The 25722-nt window shown below is 42.9% G+C and overlaps 1 protein-coding gene across 2 annotated transcripts in view; it reads right to left on the reverse strand.

Moving 5' to 3' along the window:
• Positions 1-19291, reverse strand: part of LOC105474620 (actinin alpha 2) — a 76320-nt gene extending 57029 nt beyond the window's left edge. For both annotated transcript variants that reach the window (XM_011729431.2, XM_011729432.3), the window contains exon 1: positions 18976-19291. In XM_011729431.2, the coding sequence (XP_011727733.1) occupies positions 18976-19101 (126 nt within the window). In that variant the 5' untranslated portion in view covers positions 19102-19291. The remainder of the gene's footprint in view (positions 1-18975) is intronic.
• Positions 19292-25722: the final 6431 nt, after the last annotated feature.

A 25722-nucleotide genomic window follows, 5' to 3' on the forward strand; every position in this document is an offset into this window, starting at 1 on the left:
CTAATGAGTTAAAGAACATCTTTAAATATTCATCTTTATATCTGTATGAGAGTCATGACTCTACTTTTATTTGAGAATTGTATTTTAATACCTTTTGGGTCTTTCTTCTAAGAAGAGTCCAACATTCCAATAAGCTAAAATATTCATTTTTCTGATATAAATTTTATTGGCTTCTGTGATATATATATATTTATACAAATGGGTGTATATATATGGTGTGTGTGTATATATATGGTGTATATTATATATATATACACCATAAAAAATATATATATATGTTTTATCTATTGTTCCTGGCTCATAACTCTCATAGTTACAGTCTTTGCTGTCATGCTAGGGTGGCTCCAGCCTCAGGAGCAGGCTTTCCCTGGAGGGACTCCAATTTTCCCTTGCCTTTCTGGCTTGGAGCCCATAAAGAAATGATCTGACCTACCTTATCTAACTGTAGGTCATAAGACCCTCATTTCAGAAGGAGTCCTGCCACAAACCTGAGAGAAAGGAAGTCTGCACAGAGAGGCTAAGAAGAGTCTAAACAGACAGGCTTTGCTGGGTTTTCCCACTCAGCCTATTAGTATTAGATCACAGCCTTTTTGTCCAGTCACATTCCTCCATGGTTGTCCAAGCTTCAATTATGCCTATCCAATGAGGTCTCCTTCAAAAGCCCAAGAGGATGGAGTTTGGAGAGCTTCCAGGTAACTGAACAGGTAGAGGTTCCTGGAGGGTGACCTGCTGGGGAGGGCATAAAAGCTCTGCACCCCTTCCCCCATACCTCACCCTATGCTTCTCCTCATCAGTATCCTTTTAAATCTCCTTTATCATAAGCCAGTAAATATAAGTACCTGTTTCCTTGAGTTCTGTGAGCTGCTCTAGCAAACTGATCAAACCCAAAGAGGCATGACAACCCCAATTTTAAGTTGATTGGTCATTATTCTAGAGGCTTGGACTTGAGATGGTGTCTGAAGGGGGGCAGCCTTGTGGGACTGAGCCCTCAACCTGTGGGATCTGATGCTATCACCAAACCGACAGCGTCAGAATCAAATACACTGGAGGACACCCAGCTGGTGAACGGATTGCCTGCTTGGTGCACAGGGTCGTGGAAAGCGGGAGAAGACCACAGACATTTGGTCACAGAATTCTTCTGGGTTGACTGTTGTGGTGTGAGAAGAGAAAAAACAGTTGAGTTTTTTCCACACTCAACTTCCATGAAGACAAAGAGTGATTAATACACAAGAATGATGCACAGAACTGAAGTCCCTCATATGCTGATCTCAAATTACAGTATGCTTCCCTTGGCCTGTGAAACTAACGTCTGTCTTAAGTTGAAGCTTATACGTTCCCTTTCCACATCAAATTCTACATTTAAAACTCCGTATGTGTCCTCATGTTCCCTCTTATCCTGATCACCATAAATAATACTAAATTTGGGTTGAATTATTTAGCATTTTTTCTATTTCATAAAGATCTTACATTTATCAAGAAGCTAAAGTATTTCCATCTGTTAATTTCCTTCCTGCTTAAGAGAATTTCCTACATTTGATTACCATTTGCAGGAGTCCTTAATACTCAGTCTCCTAATTCTGATTTTTCAGCTGCAATTACTTATCTCTACTTCTCTTTAATCCTCAAATCAGACTGAAGCAACCTAACAAGGTCACCAAACATTTGGAGCTGTGGATTCCCGAAGCTAGTCTGCAATTCAATCTAGCTCTACGTTAATTCCAAGGGGTCTTTTAAAATTCTTGAAACAAGATTTTAATTATTAAAAAAAAAAAAAAGAGCATCCTCTCTCCTAAATGAGGGTTAGCAAATGATCCTGATGAAACCCTCCCCCCATCTTTTAACTGTTAAATTCAAGAGTTAAGACTAGAAATATGAAGATTCTTCCCAAACTATTTTAGGGCTGGAAGCATATGTTAAACCAACCAAATCAAATTATCTTTAGAATCAAAGTCTAAGTTATGTTTGCTCTAAAAGGCAGAAAAAAAAAAACAAAAACTAGTAGGCCCAAAGGACCACATGAAAGCTATTGGTGCCTGGTCATCTGAGCTTCAAGATTTTCTAAGCCAGGAGCCTGACTTAGCCACTAGCTCAATGTTGTGTGGGGTCACACCTGCCTCCCCCAGGCTGGCACAAACTACGTGGAGAATTCCTTTGAGGACTTTCTGGTAAGTAACCATATTAAGGCTCCCAACAAACAGCCTTACATCTGATTGATCCTGAGCTATGCTTCTCAAAATAACTTATTCCCTTGGAGCCTGGGTAATTATGTGCAAGATGTGGCTCTGTGACAGGGCAGACCCAACTGTTGCTCAGTTTTAGGCAGCAGCAGCAGCATTTATTGTACTTTTCTCATTCTCTTCTTAAGGATGAATTCAAGCCAAAAGAAAAGCACACTGATGATTCTGCCCTCAACCCATCCGGCAACTGGGGAAGCAGCTTGTACTACACAGACAGCAAAATAAATATTCTTTAATTTAAGTTCACCATACTGCTACTATTTTCAGGGACCCAAATAAATGGCTGCCTACACACAGAGATGCAAGCATTCATTTAGAATGAAACAGCTCTCTGTAATACACCCTATTCTCTGCATCGCTGTCCCAGACCAGAGAACAATTCTAAGTAAGGAACAGCCCACAGTCAGGTACATCTATAGCTTTCCCCTACATATGGGGAAAACTCTGATTAACATAAGCAACAAAAACAGAGAAGCTGGGCATTTCCAACGTTCCTGCCAACTCCACACCGGAGGGAACCAAGCTGGGATTTCCTCCACCAAGAGTTCCTCCCCAGGGCTCCTGCTGACTGGCATTCAGGAAAATGGGTAATAAAGACTGGACATCCGGAACCATTTCAGACCATAGCACATTAAAGTATAAAATACATAAACAGATGCTTCTAGACTACAGCATAAAGTGAGCTAGTAGGCACTTGGCAAAATGCACACACTTGTTTTCTCCAGGTTGTAACTTTTTTAATATTTAAAAATTTCTAATTTAAAAATGTAGTATTTCCTAAATATGCTACAATAAACAGGTATTTCTTATGCGATTATTAAATACATATCTTTAAACAATAGTTTAGGAGAGCATAAACATTCATTAGCCTAGATTTGTAAGTTATTTTCTTTGCCTTTCCCTAGTTGTCTGTAATGATGCTGGCTAGCTTTACTTCACTAATCCTCCACATTCCTAACGGAGGGGGACGAAAACTACGTAACTGGATCCAATCCAGCAATCCGAGAGTTCTGATGTTAATTGCTCAATGAAGTGCTACTTCAAGACTTTTTTACAGCTTCACATTCAAATCCCTATTTTGACATCACATTTTAAAATCCTACTGGAAAGGGTACACACTGCCCAATCCTAGGACTGCAGAATAGAAATCCTTTAAAGTCCTTAATATCCAGTTACCCCGATAGCAGTTACAGCAATAGAACTCACCGTCACACATCAGGCATTTCTGACACGATTTTTCCTGCTTCCCTACCAAGTCCTTAAAGGCCTCTCAGGGTGACAGCCCTACCTGTGTCTCATTATAGAAATGAGGGAACAAGTTCTATTCAACATGATTTGTCACACAGTAAATACATTTGTCACCATTTCATGGCTAGATTTTCAAGTGCGTAAACACGGAAATAAATTCTTACAATTTTCAGAAAAGACATACGGTCAGAAGAACAAATCTACAGACAGGACTTTAGTAACTGGTTCAGATCTTTAAATAAGGTTTAGCTCTTAGTTTTGCAGATGTATAAAATAAAAGTCATTAATGCCTGGCCCATATTAATATCAAATTGTCTAAAGTGTAAGTATATGATATTTATAAAACCATATACATAGCATATGTATATACAAAATACAAAACCAAAAGTGTAACAGCAACCCCCGTTTCAGAGGGCAACCTGGCCCACAGAAGGACTCAGCCGGGCTGGTGGCCCCACAGCCCTCCAGTCACAGGGCTCACTCTCACGGTGTTCTACAAAGCTTGGTCTTCTATAAGATTTATGAATTAAAAGATTCAGAATTACTAGATTATGTATGAGATATATATACATATATCTCAAAGTATTAAAAATCTCACTTCACCAATGTTTACATTTCTAAAGTTCCAGAAATAGGCCAGCGCTTTCAGAAAAGGCATTACTACCCGATGTATAAATTACTTGGGGAAAAAAAAATCACTCGAGTGTCAACGTGATTTTAACCTTCCATGAGGCTGCCTGTGTATATCCTCAGAACAGGGTGACCCAAGTTTGTAGTCTAAACTGGGCCACTTCTGAGAGGCAAAGGAGGTGCTATTTATAATTCCTCTGGGACAAAAGCCACAAACTGGGATTGTCCTGGACAAACCTGGAGGTAGGGTCACCCTACCTCTGAAATTACTCCAACCACCGTGGTCTGTTCATTTCATAAGGAACAAAGGTCCTGAGAGATGAAGTGACTCGCCCAAGGTCACCGGCTATCGTGCTGCTCCTCAGACCATCTCTCATCTTTCAGGGTTAAAATGAAATCCCTCCAGCACTTTTCTGGGGCTACCCAGAACATTCCCAGGTATGTGGGAATTCACATCTCTAACAGGGCAGGGGCCTGCTGTGTCTAAATAAATTCCCCGGAAGCAATCTTGGCAAGACGGCCCCTAAAAATAACCTTTGCCAAAGAACCTTTGCAATGTCTGTTCTGCTCCTTCCTCTGGCTGTACTCCGGGGGAGGTGGAGGAAATGCAGATGCAGAGGTATCAAATTCAGCATCCTCAGACATTGTTCCCACCTCCTGTCTCAAAGTCAGGCTTATCACTCGAAGCAGTAACAGCAATGGTCAGTGGAGCGAAGACAGGACTCGTCTCAATAAACCTGATGGGGATGAGGGTCAGTTTATAAGATCAGGTGCAGTACGAGGAGAGGGGCATGCCTCACACACAGTAAATACCCTACCAGTACTGACTTCACACCTGGGCACTGTGGAGAGCCACCCACATATACAGGCCTCCCCATCTTCCGCTGAGCCTGAAATTCACTGGAATTAAACAGGGTTATTGTCTCAGAAAAGTCGCCTTTAAAAATATCAGTGACAATGAGCCGGGTGTGGTGGTGCACGCCTGTAATCCCAGTGACTCGGGAGGCTGAGGCAGGAGAATGGCTTGAATCCGGGAGGCGGAAGTTGCAGTGAGCCAAGATAGTGCCACTGCACTTCAGTCTGGGCTATAGAGAGAGACTCCGTCTCAAAAATAAAATAAATAAAATAATAAAATAAAAATATCAGTGATCCCTAGAAAGGCAGGTCTTGGGAATCTTTCATTTTTAGGCATAGACAATGATGACAGTTAAGTGCATGAAAAACCACAAGGAGAATGTGGGGTCTGCGGGTGGTGTGCAGGTGGAGCAGGCCTAGGTGGCCAGAGGCAGCGGCAGGAAGTAGGGGGCCTCGGGAAAGAGGATTTTGAAACATGGTAAAGCAACAAGCAGGTACTCATCAGCCTACTTCACAGTTTTACTTCATGCCAGTTTCTTTCATAGTAAAGTACTTATTAACCATTCAAACTTATTTTCCTTTTAGTTATCACCTATTCATGAAGCTTGGTTTTTCCTTGGCCTATTGCATACAGAGAGATTCATTATATTCTCTCTGCTTTGGGGTATGTTTAAAATTTCCCATAATAAAACATTAAATAAATAAACAGGATTTTTAAAAATGTAAAGTGAGTTCTCAGTACTGCCATTTCAAAACGTGCTAGGCTCAGTCCCTGTGGAGCTCTGATCTGAGAGGGCATTCCTGTAGATAAAGACACGGCACCCACAGGAGGATAACTCTAATCTATGCTCCTACCTCTGAAAGTCTCATTTTCTAGTTCCAAAAGGGAGTTGACTCAGTATCTCAGTCATCCTGAACTCGGGCTTCTTTTGGAAGTGCGTCAGACATACCAGCATTCACTCTGATAATGTGCCCTTCACGGCATGGCCCCTAAAACTCTTGAGAGGTTTAGCTGATTCTCCTGTGGCCCCTTCTCTCCTATTTTGGTATTTCTGTTGGACAATGCAACTCCTAAAGATTGACTTGGGGAAAATCTTGGAATGACAATATGGACCATGCCTCAAAATTCCATTTTCTCACAGTTATCAGACAGTCCCAGTTGTACCAGTTTAGAAATTTAAAAAATCACACACACACATGCCCGTCCACAAAGACAGGAGGTTTGTAAGTGGAAAATCAGAAATACTGAATCCCAGGCTTCTGCTCTGGGTTGGTTACGAATCCGAGCAGAAAGCAACAAAAACAGATAAAGTTTAGTGATAAAAATCAAGACCCTTACAGTTAAGCAGCCTGGATCTGAAATCCAGCTCTACCACTTGCAGACCAAAAATATGCAATAAAATAATGAGTATCTCCATATTTATAAAATTTCAATTATAAGAGAGAACTATTTCTACATAAATTAGACAAAATTCTGTGTACATTTTCCAGCTACCACTTCCCCACCCTCAGCCACTGCTGGGCAACTCACTTAACTTGCTTAGCTAAAATAATGAAGATAATATTCACCTTTCAAGATCGTTGTGAAGATCCAGTAAAATCACATATAAGGTTAAAACAGTGCCTAGAATTTCTCAATAATAGCTGTTTCTCTGTCTTATTCAGCAAATCATTTGGGATACTAGGAATAATATGTGAAAATCTCTCATTTTTTAATTCACTGGTAAAAATCCGTATATTATCACTTTTACTGTCTGATTGCAGTATTTTTTGGTTTTAGTGTTAGACTGAAAAAAATTACAACATCCTCTGCTCCAAATTCTAACATGAAAGACCAAAGTATGCAATGAAATAATCAGCCACTTCATATTACATAAAATTACAATAACAGAATAGAAATATTACAGTCTATAAAACACAAAACACATGGTTTGTATTTTTCTAATCTGATCACCTGAATACCTGCCTCCCCTCAAAAATGTGTTTGTTTCAAAACAGAAAAATATCACCATCTATGCATAATCTCTAAGTGGATTACAGTTTTCTATACATCTTTTACTATTTTCATGACTGTTCTTCTCTGATACCCAAAACATCTATAATATGTTTTAAAACCTTAAAACAAAACATCTAAATGAGAACAATAATTCATTTTCTTAATTCTATAAATGATACAACTGAAAAAGGAAGTCCTATCTTGGAGTTAAATTCTACATTATGTTATTTTTTTTTTCAGACATCTTACAAATGTTCAATAAAGTCTTCTTTAGCAAAGCCTATCACTGACCATTCTGAGTGCAGAAGAATTTTATGTCACAGACTTGAGCACACCACCATAAGTACGTTCATACAGTTTTTTGCTTCCTTTGAAAATATAACTTGTCTGGGCCGGGTGTGGCAGCTCACGCCTGTAATCCCAGCACTTTGGAAGGCCACGGTGGGTGGATCACCTGAGGTCAGGAGCTCAAGACCAGCCTGACCAACATGGTGAAACCCTGTCTCTACTAAAAAAAAAAAAAAATCAGCCGGGCATGGTGTCCCAGCTACTCGGAAAGCTGAGGCAGGAGAATCGCTTGAACCTGGGAGGTGAAGGTTGCATTGAGCCAAGATCGCGCCATTGCACTCCAGCCTCGGTGACAGAGCAAGACTCTGTCTCAAAAAAAAAAAAAAAGAACGAACTCGTTTCACGAGCTAAAAGATACTGCATTCCACAGCAACAAAGTGCTGGTTTCTGTTCCAGTAACTAAACAAACTTAAATGCCAGATTCAGGGCTGACTGGCAAAGTTCCAATAGAATACCAAGGTGAGATTTCTCCAGAAAGAAAATCAAAGACATCTTGATAGCTGAAGTGGTTCCAAGTTGTCTAATACACGATGTTTTCATCCAGAAAAGCAAGACTTCCACGTTCAGTTCCCATCACCACTTCCTCTAGGAGTCCTCTATTCTTAGCTCACCTTAGTGCCATTTGGGTAGATCCCCTTCCACTTACCCTCTAGAGTTACACCCATTGCTGTATGTAGATAACTTCCACACCTAAATCTCCAGCCTTTTCTCCTTTTATTCATTGGATATCAAGCCCTCAATCCAAATTCCCCATTTCTTTTTTCTCAAGACAGGGGTCTTGCTCTGTTGCCCAGGCTGGAGTACAATGATGTAATCCATGGCTCACTGCAGCCTCAACCCCCCCGGCTCAAGCCATCCTCCTGCCTCAGCCTCCTGAGTAGCTGGGCATACAGGCACACACCAACACACCTGGCTGATTTTGTATTTTTGTAGAGACAGGGTTTCACCAGGTTGCTGTACCTGGCTTCAAATCCCACATTTTTAACTTCTACACAACTCAAGAGCCCCTTTACTTTTACAAATGAACATCAGAGACATTGGAGATAAGGCTAGAAATGATTAGAATTCAGTTTTACAGCCTGGCTATTTTGTGGTATTGGTCAAGGGCCTCAAATATAGTGGGACAACAATGGCCGGGCACGGTGGCTCATGCCTGTAATCCCAGCACTTTGGGAGGCCAAGGCAGGCAGATCACAAGGTCAAGATCGAGACCATCCTGGCCAACACGGTGAAACCCCGTCTCTACTAAAAATACAAAAATCAGCTGGGCATGGTGGTGCACGCCTGTAGTCCCAGCTACTTGGGAGGCTGAGGCAGGAGAATCGCTTGAACCCAGGAGGCGGAGGTCACAATGAGCTGAGATCGTACCACTGCACTCCAGCCTGGCGACAGAGCAAGACTCCATCTTAAAAAAAAAAAAAAAAAAAATAGTGGGACAATAGCAGTCAAGTTGTTAAGAGTTGAAACAAAGAGACTGTAATTTTTGGAGGTAAAATGGTCAGCATCAAGTATTTCATATGGTTCTATCTCACATATAAATTATCTTAAAATCCTCATAAACAGCAATGAGATTACCTACCTTCTAAAAGTAATTGTCATCTTCACATCTTGTTTGACTATAACAAAATAAAGACTCTACATGACTTTAGAAGATAGGATTTCTTGATTTGTCTTTGCAATCTCAATTATAACTACCTGTGCAAAATGCAATCATAGCTTCATATTAAATACTGCTCCCATTCCCCCAAAACAACCTTTTTTTTTTTTTTTTTTTTTTGAGACAGTCTTGCTCTGTCACTCAAGCTGGAGTGCAGTGGCATGATCTCATTGCACTCCAGCTGTTAGCGCAGCTCACTCACTCCAGTTCCAGTGAGTCTCCTGTCTCAGCCTCCCGAGTAGCTGGGATTACAGGCACACACCACCACACCCTGCTAATTTTTGTATTTTCAGTAGAGATGAGGTTTTACACGTTGATCAGGCTGGTCTCGAATTCCTGACCTCAGGTGATCCACCTGCCTCGGCCTCCCAAAGCGCTGGGATTACAGGCTTAAGCCACTGCGCCCGGCCCCAAAACAATCTCATATTCACCTATTTGTACATTTGGTTCTCATAATCACTAATAAAATATAGGTCTTTTCTAAGATAGCATGCCTTTTTATGAGAAGGTTGTAATAGATACTAATAAGAATCTATTTTCCGTGTATAGTAATTTCTAAAGACTATGACCAACCCATTTACCCCCTAGCAAAAACAAATAAGACAGATCAAAGTTATGCCAACTTCTTGGACTAGAACTTGGCATGTATGAAGACTGCATATGCCAGTTCTTTCCCAGGACCACAGAATCACTTGCAATCTTGTCTCCATTTTCCAATTCCGCCACTGTGAAACACACTGCACCTTCAAAAAAATTTTCCCCCATGTTTTCTATACAAAAACAAATTTAAATTTATACTTCTCTGAATCATAAATGAACTTGGAATTTTCTTTATTAAGTGGGTAAAGGTTTTCAATCTGGGGGGAAAAAAAACTCATTTCAAGTCAAATTCAGATTACCAGAACTTTTTCTCATAAGTATGGTGACAAATTTTATTATGATATACATAAATCTGTATAATTATTTTTTCAATTCCAAAAGCTCTAAATTCCAATTATTTACGTTTTTTCTTTTCTTTTCTTTTTTTATTTTTAGACATAGCCCATCTCTTAACTTTTTTTTTTTTTTTTTTTGAGACAGTCTCACTCTGTCTCCCAGGCTGGGGTACAGTGGCATGATATTGGCTCACTGCAGCCTCCGCCTCCCGGATTCAAGCGATTCTCATGCCTCAGCCACCCAAGTACCTGGGATTACGGGTGAGCATCACCACACCCAGCCAATTTTTTTTTTTTTTTTTGTATTTTTAGTATAGACTGGGTTTTGCCGTGTTGGCCAGGCTGGTCTCAAACTCCTGGCCTCATGTGATCCAACTGCCTCAGCCTCCCAAAGGGCTGGGATTACAGGCATGAGACACTGTGCCCAGCCTGAATATTTTTTAATGAAAAGCTTATTCCTCACTCTGTCACCCAGAGCTGAGTGCAGTGGTGCCATGATAGCTCACTGCAGCCTCCAACTTCTGAGCTCAAGCAATCCTCTCACTTCAGCCTCCCAAGCAGCTAGAACTACAAGCACACACCACCACACTCACTAATTTTTAAATTTTTTATAGAGACAAGGTCTTTCTATGTTGCCCAGGCCAGTCTTTAACTCCTAGCCTCAAGAGACAGCCTTGCCTCAGCTTCCCAAAGTGCTGGGAATACAGACATGAGCCACCACGCCGGGCCTCGACAGCTCAGACTTACAACAAAAATCAAGTCAGGGAACTCTTTTTGGAGACTTGAGAAAATACTTCAAGAGAACATTTTTTAAAAGCATTAAATGAGTATGAGTTGGGAGTTAACATATTTAGAGCTCAAAAAATCATAAAGACTGTCAAAAAGCTTTTAATTGTTAAAATGAAAGACTTTAAATTAAAAAAGTAATTGTACTAAACGTTTTTTAGAAATGATTCGTAATTTCTTCATTCAATAAATGTCAGTGTGGGCCGGGCGTAGTGGCTCACACCTGTAATCCCAGCACTTTGTGAGGTCAAGGCGGGCGGATCACTTGAGGTCTGGAGTTCGAGACCAGCCTGGCCAACATGGTGAAACCCCGTCTCTAATGAAAGTACAAAAAATTAGCCAGGCACAGTGGCATATGCTTGTAACCCCAGCTACTCGGGAGGCTGAGAAAGGAGAATCGCTTGAACCCAGAAGGCAGAGGTTGCAGTGAGCCAAGATCATGCCATTTCACGCCAGCCTAAGAAACAGAGCAAGACTTTGCCTCAAAAAAAAAAAAAAAAAAAAAGGTGGATGACCAGAGGTCACGAGTTCAAGACCAGCCTGACCAACATGGAGACACCCCATCTCTACTAAAAATATAAAAAATTAGCCGGGCGTGGTGGTACATGCCTGTAATCCCAGCTACTCAGGAGGCTGAGGCAAGAGAATCACTTGAAACCTGAAACCAGTAGGCGGAGATTGCGGTGAGCCGAGATTGTGCCATTGCACTCCAGCCTGGGCAACAAGACTGAAATCCCGTCTCAAAAAAAAAGGAAGAAAAAAAGAAAAAAAAAAATCAAAGTGCAGACTCTGTGTGAGCCCATTGAGGCACAGGGACCTACAGAGAAGAGCTACTGCTCACAGCCCTTGTTGGGGAGACAAAGAGAACATCACGTGACCCCTGCTCTAGCACGCAGGCCTTCTAGCGAAGCAGCTGCAGAAGGAGGTACTACCAAGATAGGCGTAGGAGGGAGGGTCTCTGGAAGAGACAAGGACTCAAGTCAGACACTGTGACAAGCAATCAGGGATATGAGATCTTGAAAAACCCGCAGCAGGGATGCTGGGGTGGTGAACGAACAGACGACAGGGCTAGTTCAGGTCTGGCCTCACAAACCACCGTAAGAGGCTTGAACTCTCTCCTGAAGGCAACGAAGAACCATAGAGACACCTGAATCTGGAAAATATCACAACCAGGCTTGTGTCTCATTAAGATCATTCTTGGCAGCGTCTTGGAGAAAAGCCAGCAGACGAGCATGACCCTTGGAAGGGTGACAAAAAGGGAGGCCACCACCCTCATCTCCACAGGGAAGGCAGAAAGCCTGAAGGCCTTGGAGCACACAGGGAAAGGAAGAGGCAGGGTCCAGAGGACTCCATGGGAGGTGGTGACCCCACGTCTGTGGTGTGGGAGAGAAGGAGGCGGCAAGCGTAACACCCAGGTTTCTGTTTTGGGCACCTGGGAGAAAGACATTTCCATTCACCATGAAGGAGAACCAAGCAGGAGGGTTTTGAAACACCTTTGGCTTTGAAAACACCTTCCTTACACCAGCCTGGCTAAAGCGGATGCCCCTCCTCTGTGCTTCTCACAGACCACTCCTGTCTCTTGAACCAGGCTGTAAGCTCCTTAAGGGCCATGGTGGTGTCATCAACTCTCTCTGCTGGTCCCTAGAAGGACCACAAAAATGTCTGCCAAACGAATGAAAGAATGAACAATCATGCTTGCGTTCCATTCATATTTTGCTCCTCACTAGGGTTGCAGGTAAAAACACCTTCTAGTTTTCAAACTAGAAAGCTGTGGAGATGGGAAGTGGTGTGTGCGCGTGTGTGTGTGTGCATGTGTTCAGATATGTTTGTACCAAAAATTGTCCTCAGTCTTCTTCAGAAAGGCCAAATTCTTGCACTTAAGATTTTCCTTCCTTTGAAATGTGTCTAGCATAGTAGTTTGCAAGCTTCTCCCCCAATCTTTGCTTTCTGTTCTTTCTGGAAGACTTAGTGCCGTTCCCAGGGAAACGGCGGTAGGATTCTGACTGTCCTCCAACGCGTTCCGTGTGAACTCCTCTGCTCAGCATGGTAGCGCCCTCACCCACTCCAGAACTGCGCCTTTTCTGTAGGTGTCTCCCAGCTGCAGTAACCGACTGCGGTGCTTTCTGACAGTTTTCCGAGGCTGCGTTGATTAAGTTTCCCCGCTAAGAGTTATATTCCCCCTCCCACACTCCTGGAAAATCTTATGGGCTTAAGTTTCTTACCTGGTGAATGTGGCTGAAGGCCTAGGGCAACCCCAGGACACATCACGGTGTCCCAAATAGGATGTAAAGGCAAAGAGTGTTTTTTGTGCCTCAGAACTCCTGCACCTGTGATTCTCCGTAACAAACCACATGTATATTTATTACAGTCCCTCTGGGTATAGAGGTTTCTTAGAGCACACACAAGACTCTGCCTTTAACCTCTTCCTTGACACTTCTGCCCATTAAGAACTTCCTCTGGCTCTCAAAGACTATCTACAACTCCACCTCTCCCTCCCAGCAATGGCCACATGTACACCGGACTTGCCACCTCAGCACGGTGGCTCCTTTCCCTGCATGGAATAATGACACATCCTGTAAATACTTAACTTCTTATCCAGACGCAATCTCCCAGTGGATAAACAGACTCTCCTCATTAGTTTGGCTGTTACTTGTCAATACCACTGTCTTCACATTAAAATCCAGGCGCTCTAATGGTGAGGATCATATCTACTTAATTGGATTTATACCACAGCCTACTGTGGAACAACATGTGGTTATTTAATACTTCGTATAATCCCTCCTGATCACTCTCAAATTGATGCCTTCCTCACCATTGCTTCTAACAGCCCCCTTGTTCTAATCCCCACCACTTTATCTGTATGGTCCCATAACAGGCTTTTGCCTGGGTCCTCCAGCCTCAGGTCCTTGTCCACTCAGATTTATCCTGCCAACAACACTAGTTCTGTAAGCATGGGTCTCCCCAGCTCAAAAGACCTCTGGAGCTCTGCATGGTTTGGAGAACAAAGTCTGCACTCACCTTAGCATCCCAGGCCCTCTATAACCTGGCCCTTTTCCATGGATCCAACTTTCTAAGTTTGAATATGCATCTTTAGCGTCAGGTATTATCTCCTTATCACACGTACACAAACACAGACATATCCAATACAGAGCTAAGCCACAGACATATCCAATATACAGACACATCCAATACAGAGCTAGGCTTTGGGAGACCTGAGTCCTGGTCTGGCCACCTTGGTTACTTTCTCCTTCTATACTCTTACCTTTGAACTTCTCCCATCTCTTGATGAGAGGGTGAGAGCGGGGATGCCAGGGTGCTTTGATAGTGCCAAAGGTAAACACTTATTGTATTACATTTATTATTTTCTATTTTTTGAGATGGGGACTTGCTCTGTTGCCCAGGCTGGAGTGCAGTGGCACCATCACAGCTCACTGCAACCTCAAACTCCTGGGCTCAAATGATCCTCGGGCCTCACCCTCCCAAGTAGGTAGGATTACAGCTGTGCACCACCACACCCGGCTAAATTTTTTATCTTTTTGCAGAGACGGGGTCTTGCTGTGTTGCCCAGGCTGGTCTCAAACTCCTGGGCTCAAGCAATCTTCCTATCTTGGCCTCTCAAAGTGCTGGGATTACAGACATGAGCCACTGCACCCGGCTAACTTTTATTCTTGCACTTATTATTAAACAATTTCTTGTTTAATATGCACTTATTATTAAATAATTTCTTGTTTAATATGCACTTATTATTAAATAATTTCTTAGGTTCCAAGTGTTCCAGGGTATAAATCTTATCTTTAAAAGTACACCAGGCTGGGTGCAGTGGCTCACGCCTGTAATCCCAGCACTTTGGGAGGCCGAGGCGGGCAGATCACAAGGTCAGGAGATTGAGACCATCCTGGCTAACACAGTGAAACCCCATCTCTACTAAAAATAAAAAAAATTAGCCAGGCATGGTGGTATACACCTGTAATCCCAGCTTCCCAGCGCCTGCAATCCCAGCTACTATAAGGCTGAGGCAGGAGAACTGCTTGAACCCAGGAGGAGGAGATTGCAGTGAGCTGAGATCGCACCACTGCACTCCCGCCTGAGCAACACAGAGCAAGACTCTGTCTCAAAACAAAACAAAACAAAACAAAAAAAGTACACCAGAGGAGGGGGGAATGGGAAGCTAGTTTTTAATGGGTACAGAGTTTGAGCGTGGGATGATGGAAAAGTTCTGGAGGCATACAGTGGTGATGGTTGCACAATAATGTGAATAGACGTAAAGCCACTGAATTGTACACTTAGGATTAAAATAGTAAATTTTCTGTTATGTGTACTTCCCCACAATTTTCAAAGTATATCAAGGTCACCAAGGGCCAAATCTCATGCTCTATTATCCCTCACAAGTCTAAGCACAGTGCTGATTAACAAATATTCGGTGCACAAGGATAATAATACCTGAACATTTACAGATCGCTTTACAATGTATAAAGCCCCTTCACCATAAAATAGTTTAACCGTTTGATCCAGACAAAAAACCCTGTGAATTAAGAAAGACAGGTATTTATCTTCATTTTCTAGGTGAAGAAATTGAGACTTGAAACATTTAGTGATTCAACTGTAGTCGGGTACCAGGCAGAGCTTCGACTCATCTGGGTCTCATGAATCTGAGAAATGTCACAAGCTTTTTGTTGATCGTTGGAACAAACAATTAGTGTCTTTTCTCCTAGGAAAAATTCATAAGAGTATGTGTCATTAGGCAGGAAGAGCCTTCACCTTGTGCTCTAAATCAGCAGCTGCTGCCCACAGAACAAGGGCAGGGGCAACTCGAAGGCTCCCAGGCTCCCTATTTAATCCGGACCCCGTGGGCGGCTGCCTCTGCACACGCATCCTGCCAGGCTGCCTGACCCAACATGGCAACACGTTCGCCTAAATGCCAGACTGACAGGAGGTGCTCCAAGGTGAATCCAGCCATCTCAACTGTGAAGAGTGCAGAAGAATCTGAATTTCTTTAGGGACTATTAAAAACAATCAGAACACTTAGAAAAGTTTATCGATTATCAAGCTGTGTACCGATTACGGACATAAGGATCCTTTACGTATCGAAACATATTTCGTTTCCTTAAAAGGTCTGCTCTAGCCTCCCAGTACAGTTAAGGACAGCGCCCTGAGCTTGTGAAGATAGCAAACATATTCAGCATTGCTGCTCTGACAAGTCACCTCCCAAATAGGCTTCAGTTGAGGTACAAGCTCAATGTGTTCCTTGGTTCCAGGAGACGTTTACTTCTAGACGCCAACACTCTGAAAGTTTCAACAGTCCACTGAAGAGGTCCCAATTTACTTAGAAATTGATATCCCTAAACTGCGTTCTATATGGTAAAACATTCTCACTCCAAGAGTGTGCCTCAGCATTTCAGTGTCTTAAAATATTGTATCTGGGGCTGAGCATGGTGGCTCAATATCCTTAGTATCAGCGCTTTAGGAGGCCAAGGTGGGAGAATGGCCAGGAGTTCAAGACCTGCCTGGGCAACACAGTGAGACCCTGTCTCTACAAAAAAGTTTTTAAAATTAAAAAATTAGCCATTTGTGGTGGTGCATGCCTCAACATCATGGAGGTCACTTGACCCCAGGAGGTCGAGGCTGCAGTGAGCTATTATTATGCCACTGCACTCCAGCCTGGGCAACAGAGCAAAATCCCAACTCTAAACATTATATATTATATATACAATATACATGTGTGTGTGTGTGTGTGTATATATATATATCATATCTGTAAGACTGCAGGCAATTTTCTTCTACCCATGAGTTGTATGAAGCAAAATACTTCTTTATAGAAATAAATACTCCTAACCCTATTTACATACTCTTGTGTGTAACACACTCTTCCTAACACACTCTTGAAAGAGAAGGTAGACAGGCTGAAACACCTATTCGCACTCATGCTAAACCCACTATCTTCTGGATTCCCTTCTCTTATAAAACACATCACACTTTATAAAGTCCTTCTACAGCAAGGCTTTCATTCCACACCACAGAGCAAGGATTACCATAGCCCATGAGACTCTCTGAATTGTAGATATAATTAGGCATCACATCCATTATGACACCACAGACGTCATCATGTGCTACCAGCATCTGTTGACAGATCTCATACCCAGCATATCACCAAAATGGCAAGTGTGGAGAAGGTAGCCCACAATAGAAACAATGGCATTTTAGCCTCGTCCGGTTCCAGCAGTTTGTCTCATAGGACATAAATAGAGGCCACTGCTCTGGCTGCACTGAGCTCACAGTTCCATATTATTTTACTGACTTGAGCAGGGTCTATACCAAAAGTAGAAATACAGAATCGAGAGTAGAAATAGAGAATCTTCTAGATCTGTCCTAATGTAGTTTTTACTCCCCCCATGCATGTGCAACATTCAAACTATCTTAAGAAAAAAAAAATTATCATGTTAAACTTTTTAACATTATTTTGGACTGGGATCTGGAAGTATGTCATTTTTACTTCAACTTTACTTGAGTAAATTTACTTGAAGTAAATCAACTTTACTTCAAGTGCTATGCAATTATAATAATACAGTCAACATGGGAATCCCAAACCTAAAATAATTAAAAGCCATATATCAAAAAAATACTGCAAATATATTAAAAGATTAAATATGGTCGAAGGGATGTCAATGTGGCCTCCAGAAACTGTCATTACTTCTATCCTGCTATTGTACTGTACTTAAAAAAAAAAAAAAAAAAGGCAACAGAAAGCATTGTGATTAGACGATCACTTTCAAAAATGATGGGCAGACTACCTGTCCAATTCCTTAGCTATTTTACAGTTCCTCATAAGAAAGCAATTTTTTAAAACAAAGACCGGGAGTTAGGGAGTTACGTTTTTTTAATCCACGAAAAGTGCAGTAATCAAAATTTGGGGAACTTCTTTTAAAAAAACACTCACTGCCAAAAATTAAGGTCACTTTTTAACTTCGTGCTGATGGATGATGCATCAGCTGGTCCAGATGGCACATTAGGAATCCTCAAGCTATGTGCTTCCTTCACAATCAGTACTTTAAACAACGGTAGACGGCTTAAAGTTTTGTTGTTTCTATTTATCACTCCCATTTTCTAAAAAAGGTAGGGATGGTAAAAGCCTTAAGAAACTCGGGGAGAGACTGAAATGTAGCTAAATTAGAGCTTTAAAATAATAATAGTAAATGGTATTTTAGGAGAGAGGGTAGACAAGAGACATTCTGATATAAAAATAGTGCTTGGTTATTTGATAATTATCTCTCCTTCCAGCTAACGCTGTTTGCTGCGAGAGGAGTCACACTCCTATTCACCAAATACTATTGCACAATCAACTACAGAGCCAATTATACAGAGATTCCCATACACGCTATGGTCACCACAGGCTATCCACTTAAAGCAGGCCCTTAGAAGGGAAATCTATCTTGCCCCACGCCCAGAAAAATAGGGGGAAAAAAGCTCAGAGCGTTTGGCTTTTACCATAACCCTCTTATCTTAAGGTTGGGTTAGCAGGTCTCTGTTGTCATGCCTGACCCAAGCAGGCTCCCTGCCTAGTCAAGTAAGAGGCGGGATTAAGCCTCCTGGTGAGCATTCCCTATTTATTCTAGCCAAGAGGATCAAGAGGAAACCTTGAAATAGTGGAATGTTCCACTGGGCCCCCAGAGAGCGCCAATCAAAACGGGGAGGGAGCTTTCAGAAGCTGGCTGACTCCTTCGTCCCTGTGTGCTTACCTCAATGAACTATAAATAGAGTGTGAAATAATTGTGACTATCGGTAAATGTCTAGTGTTCATACAACATCCCTCTCCAAGGAACCCAAAAGATTGAATAAATGACTTTCCATGACTCTAGAGGCTGCCCGGTGGAAACTGCAATGAAGCTGATGTTCTTTTGCTTCTTTCAATGGGGAAGAGAGAGGCTAGGGTAAAAGGACATAAACGGGCCAGGAGAGTAACTCGGTCACAGACTCAAGGGGTCAGGAGCAGACCAGAGACCCCTTCAGATCCTGGTCTAACGCGGGCTGGTGTGAGGAACAGAACCACATCTGTGGCTCCGATGCTGCTAACACACGCGCGCGCACACACACGACGCCCAGTGTCCTGCCTGTCCCCAGACGTGTCCTCTTTCCTAAGGGGCCCCCGGGGCTGCGAGGGCACAGGACAGCACAGCACCTCCACAAAGCGCCCTCTCGCCAGTCGCCAGGCCACGCGGCCACGCGCACGGGAGCCCCGCGGGGGACCCGGACCCACCACGCGCGCGCGGCCCGCGGGCCCCTGCTGACCTTCCTCTGCTGCTTCTCCCAGGCAGGGTCCAGGAGCAGGTCGCGGTCCCACTCCTCCTCCTGGATCATGTACTCATCCTCGTCGTACACGTAGTTGTACTGCACGCCGGGCTCTATCTGGTTCATGGCGCTCGGTTGGCCTGGGCTGCGGCGGGGCGCGAGGAGCTCGGACGCACGGGCTGACGGGCAAATGGACCCACGGAGGTGGCGGGTGGCGGGTGGCGGGCGGTGGGCGGCGGGCGCGGGGTGACCTTCGCGCGACTCCTCTCGGGGCTGCACGCCTGGGCGCTGGGTCTCGGGCGAAGCACCAGCTCCGGCTGCGAGCAGCTGCCGCGCGGCTTAATAGCCGCGCCGCCCGTCACGTGGCCGCCCGGCCGCGCCCCCGCCGCCACCGCCCCCAGCCCCACCCATAGAGGCGCAGCCAGCCCCGCCCGGAGCACGTGCGGGCTGACGGGGCGCCGGGCCCCTACACGGTTTCCCCTGCAGCCGCCGCCCTGACGCCGCCTGCACGCCTTCCGCCGAGGCCTCCGGGAACGCGTGGGGTGCGGCCGGGCCCGAGCAGAACCACGCCTGCCACCCACGCTCTGAGAGCGGCTGGTTCGCCGCGCGGGGTCCGTCGGTGTCCCGGGTGGGTGATCGCGGGCCAGGGGAGGGCCACCCGAGAGGCTGGGTCCCTGACCACCCCAGCACAGCCAGATTTTCCAAATATTCGGAATTCGCGTTTTCCATATATTCCCACATATTCATTGGAGATCTCTCTTCTCTCTCTCATCTCTCTCTCGTGCCTCTCTCTCCGCTCTCTCCCGTGTCTCTCTCTCATCTCTGTCCCTCTTTCTCCCGTGTCTCTCTCATATATCTCTCTCATCTCTGTCTCTTTCCCGTGTCTCTCCCTCTCACGTGTCTCTCTCTCACGTGTCTCTCTCTCCTCTCATCTCTGTCTCTTGTGTCTCACTGTCTCTCGTCTGTCTCTCTCCTCTCCTCTGTCTCTCTCTCTCTCTCATCTGTCTCTCTCTCGTGTCTCTCTTTCTCTCGCTCATCTGTATCTGTCTCCTGTGTCTCTCATACCTCTCTCATCTCTGTCTCTCTCCCCCCCACCCGCCGCCCCGTTTCTCTTCCTCTGGCTCTCTCACACATATACATACATACAGCCCCCCATGGAGTAAAGTTTAAAAGCTACAGAATCCCCTCTTCCTTCTCTCCTCCCCACCCTCACCTGGGGAAATCAAGGCACAGGATTTGGATCCATCTATTAAAATGTCAGGAACCAAACCAAAGGCAGAAAGTGTCAGCTCTCACCTGCCGGGCATAAATTTAAGAGAGCTGACAATGAAGAGCAAGCGGCCAGCTTCGTGTTGTATTTCCATGTCGCCCTGTGGGTTGCACTTAACGCCTTTTCATCCCATTAGTGCTGGCTAGCTGTTCCCTATCAGTTATGCCGCCAGAGGAAGCAAAATGAGGACCCTTGGGATCAGTAGGCTGAAATTTTTTAATCAAAAATGTATTGAGCAACTACTGTAAACCAGAGGTTGCCTTAGGCACCAAATGAGCTGATAGGATGCCTACCTCTAATTCAGTTTATATCTCAACTGAATAAACGTTGCCCACAGATGCTACAGAATTTTTTGTGATTCAGGGCTACTAATTTGTGGGCATGTTTCAAGTTTAGTTTGTCTGGATTTATCATTGTTCCTTAGAATTTTGACATCACTCTCCGTTACTGTTTGGGGCTTTATGCAGAAAGACTAACAATTAGCAAATAGATTGCATTCACTTTTTTTTTTTTTTTTTTCCGGTGACGGAGCTTTGCTCTTGTTGCCCAGGCTGGAGTGCAAGGGCACGGTCTCAGCTCACTGCAACCTCCACCTCTCGGGTTCAAGCTATTCTCCTGCCTCAGCCTCCCGAGTAGCTGGGACTACAGGCATGTGCCACCATGCCCGGCTAATTTTGTATTTTTAGTAGAAACGGGGTTTCTCCATGTTGGTGAGGCTGGTCTTGAACTCCCGACCTCAGGTGATCTGCCCGCCTCGGCCTTCAAAAGTGGGGATTACAGGTGTGAGCCACCGCGCCCGGCCGCATTAACATTTTCAAAAACCTTCTCACTGGGATGTAAATTCCTCAAACACAGGGATTTTGTCTGGTCCACAGTAGTAGACCGCAGTAACTACAGGCGTGTCCACCGCATAGTGGTGCTCAAACATTTGTTGAAAGAAGTAATATCCCTGGAAATAGTGACTGAGCTAATTTACTTGGATTTAAATATAAAATTTAGAGTTTATATATTGGATTAAAATCATACTCTTGAAACAAGTTGATCAATAAACTTTAACTATTAGAAACTGGGGCTGGGCGCGGTGGCTCATGCCTGTTATCCCAGCACTTTGGGAGGCCGAGGTGGGTGGATCACCTGAGGTCAGGAGTTCAAGACCAGCCTGGCCAATATGATGAAACTTAAAAAAAAAAAAAAAAAAAAGTTGGCTGTGGTGGCATGCATCTGTAATCCCAGCTACTTGGGAGGCTGAGGCAGGAGAATCGCTTGATCCCGGGAGGCAGAGGTTGCAGTGAGCAGAAATCGCACCACTGCACTCCAGCCTGGGCGACAAGAGCAAAATTCCATCTCAAAAAAAAAAAAAAGAAAGAAAAGAAAAGAAAAAAAGAAAGAAAAAAGAAAGAAAGAAAAGAAAAGAAACTGGATCTACAATTACAAAAAGTGCTACGTTGTTCAACTTAGTTTTCAAAAATTAACTGTGGGGACTTAAAGTTCTAGATAAGATGGAAAAAACAGCACCAGATTTACCATCCTGCCTGAAACAACTAAAGCCTGGGGGGAAAAACACATAAAACAACGGTTTTCAAGACATTAGTCATCAGGCAAAGAGGGACAATGAACTCTCAGAGGCAGAAAATAAATGTGAGTACTGCAATTGCCCCAGCTTACAGCCTAGAGAAAAATTTCCAGATGCAATGCAATAGAGGGGTACCCAGGCACAGCTTACTGGTCTCCATAAACTGAGAGTTCAGAGAGACCAAACATCAGAATTTGCAAGGCCAATTACAGGAGAAAATAGAGCTGCAAAGAGAGAAAATGCTGGAGATTTGCTATCCCCTGGAATCTGATCAGTGAATACATGAGAGGAAACTGAGGCCAAGGAAAGAAGGTACCGAAAGGAATAGAAGGAATGATTCTTGAATTCATAGAGGGCCAGGAATAGTTCCTGTTTCCATCAGCCAGGGTGGAAAACCTTATAATCCACAAAGCATCAGAGTACTCCGACCTGGAGGGAAATTAGCTCTTGATTAAATGTTGTACTGGTCCTGCCTGCAAAACCTGAGAAACATGACCTGAAAATAATAGTTTCCAAGTAACTTAACCATGTCCCAGATCAAAGCTCAAAAATTTTATCTATAAGAATATGAAAACATTCAACAATCAAATTTTACCCAAACGTAAAATTTGCAATTTCTGCCACCTGTGAAATGTTACCAAATTTTTCACAGGTGTGCAAAGCAACTGACACGTATCATCCATAATGAGAACAATCCATTAATCAAAACTGACCTAGAATTGACACAGATTATAGAATTAGTAGAAAGGAACGTTAGAAGAGTGATTATTGCTATATTCCATATATTTAAGAAGCTAGAGGAGAGATTGAACATGACAAGAAGAGACAGAGGAGATATAAAAAATTTAATATCTGGAGATGAAAACTACATCTGAAATTTTAAAATACACTAAGCGCGTTTGCCTATAGACACTACATTAAAAAAGATGAGTGAACTTGAAGGCATAGCAACAGAAAAAATCCAATATGAAACGCACAGAAAGAATACAGGCTTAAGAAATGAGCACGGCCAGGCGCAGTGGCTCACGCCTGTAATCCCAGCACTTTGAGAGGCCAAGGTGGGCAGATCACCTGAAGGCAGGAGTTCAAGACCAGCCTGGCCAACAAGGTGAAACCCTGTCTCTACTAAAAATACAAAAATAGCCGGGCATGGTGGTGGCACCTGTAATCCCAGCTACTCGGGAGACTGAGGCAGAAGAATCGCTTGAACTGGGAGGTGAAGTTGCAGTGAGCCAAGATCGCACCACTGCCCTCCAATCTGGGCGACAAAGTGAGACTCTGCCTCAAAAAAAAGGAAGGAAGGAAGGGAGGGAGGGAGGAAGGATCTCTGAGTTGTGAGAAGTCTTCAAGCAGTTTAGTATCCAAGTAACTGGAGTATCTGAAGTGGGAGAACAGGAAAAAACAAAAGGACTTGAAGAAGTAACAAAGTCAAGAAATTAGTAAGGGGACTTCCACTTCTGGCCAAGGTGGAGTATGGTGAACTGAGATAATTCTTCCTAAAACAAACACTGCCTCCCACCATGGGACTGGAAAAAACGGATCATTCACAGAGCACTGAGTAGAATACTTAGGAAGGTCTTGCCTCAGCAGGGCAGAATGATTACTCCTAAACAGAGCATTGTTCTAAGCTGGTTAACCAAATCATAAAAACAAGACCCAAAAGATTAAAACCATTTCCAAGTTTCTGCATCACAAAACATAGCTCAAGAATATTTATAGCATACAAAAATATCCAGCACCCAACAAGATAAAACATCATAATACCTGACATTCAATACAAGATTACCAGGTATGGCGGGGCGTGGTAACTCACACCTGTAATCCCAGCACTGTAGGGGGCCGAGGTGGGTGGATCACCTGAGGTCAGGAGTTTGAGACCAGCCTGACCAACATGGTGAAACCCTGTCTCTACTAAAAACACAAAAATTAGCTGGGCATGGTGGTGGGTGCCAGCTACTTGGAAGGATGAGGCAGGAGAATCACTTGAACCCAGGAAGCGGAGGCTGTAGTGAGCCAAGAGCGCGCCACTGCACTCCAGCCTGGTGATACAGTAAGACTCCGTCTCAAAAAATAAAAAAAATTAAAATTAAAAGATTACCAGACATACCAAGAGACAGGAAAACACATCCATAATAATGAGACTATAAATCAATTGAAATTGACTTAGGACTGACAGATGTTAAAGTTAGCAGATAAGGACATTAAAACAGTTTCTATGACTATATTCCATATGTTCAAAAACTTAAATACAGATATGAAAGATACATTTTAAAAGACTCAAATAAAACTTCCAGAGATGAAAACTAAAATGTCTAAGAAGAAGAATACACTGAATGGTATTCAGGGAAGATTAGACACTGGAGAAGAGATCAGTGAACTTCGAAAGCGTAGCAATAGAAACAACCCAAAATGAAACACAGAAAGAAAAAATAATCCAAAAGAATGAAAAGAGCTTCAGTGAGTTTGCTGAAAGAACAATTCACCATCTGTCCTGAATATGCCTGCACATTCTTCCTGGTCTGCCAGAAATGATAGGACCCTGACAGCTCTTTACCCCGCCCATTTCTCAGGGTTGTGTTTGCAATGTACAGCCTTGACAAAGGCAGTGATACCTACTCCCAAGCAAAAAAGTCTTGCTTTTGGTTGCTATAAAAGTCCTGCGGCGCAAGCTCAGTGTTCCTCTTCTGTAATGAGACTCACTGTGTGTGCAGGCTTTCATTATGAGCCCTTTGGGGTCACCTCAATGGGACTTGGAGGTTATGGGGAACCCGCATGAAAATCAAGACAGGTCATTTTCAGGGCTGTAAAACAACTCTCAGTAAATGTAAAATAATTCAATCTTAAAGTGAGTGTTCTCAGATAACAATGGAATTAAGTTAGTAATCAGTAACAGAAAGATCTCTGAAAATTCCTTGGATACTTCAAATTCAATAATACATTTTTAGTTAACCCATGGATCGAAGAAAAAAATTTAAAAGAATTTTAGAAAGTGATTTTTAACTGCATGAAAAGTAAAGAATTTGCAGGATACCACTAAAGCAGGACTTAGGAGGAAATTTATAGCACTAAATGCTCATATTAGAAAAGAAGGATTTTATATCAGTGACCTCAGCTGCCACCTTAATAAACTAGAAAAAAGGGGCAAAGTAAAGTATGCAAAAGAAAAGGCTTAATAAAGATCAAAGTAGAAATCATTGAAATTCATAAACTCAAGAGAGAAAACCAATAAGCTCAAAGCTAGTTCTTTGAGGAAACCAATAAAATTGATATGCTTCAAACTACACTGAAAAAAGAAAGAAGACACCAATTATACATATCAGAAATGAACGAGGTGATACTACTGCAGTTTTTATAGATATTAAAAGAATAATATGTGAATATTACTATTAAGAACATTCTTAATATGTGAATATTTTAATATTCACTTATTCTTTTATATCTGTATTATACTTTCATATCTATACTGTATGACAATAAATTCAACAACTTAGATGAAATAGACAGCTCTCTTTCACAACACAAACTATAGATCAATATCCTTCATGAAAATAGTTGCAAAAATTCTTAACAAAATTTTAGTAAATTGGTTTCATGATGATCAAATGGTTTATTCCAGAAATGCAGGATTGGTTTAATATCCAAAAATCAATCAATTTAATTTATCATATTAGTGGACTAAAAGAGAAATACCATATGATCATCTCAATAGATACGAAAAAGCATTTAACAAAATCTAACATCCATTACAGATAAAATTCTCAGCGAACTAGAATAGAAGGGAGCCTGATAAAGGGTATCTATGAAAAAACCTTCAACCAACACCGTTCTTAATGTTGAAAATCTGAATGCTTTTCTCCTACAATCAGGAACAAAACCATATGTCTGCTCTCACAACTTATATTCA

This window comes from Macaca nemestrina, chromosome 1, assembly GCF_043159975.1.
Source record: "Macaca nemestrina isolate mMacNem1 chromosome 1, mMacNem.hap1, whole genome shotgun sequence".
Taxonomy (NCBI): Eukaryota; Metazoa; Chordata; class Mammalia; order Primates; family Cercopithecidae; genus Macaca; species Macaca nemestrina.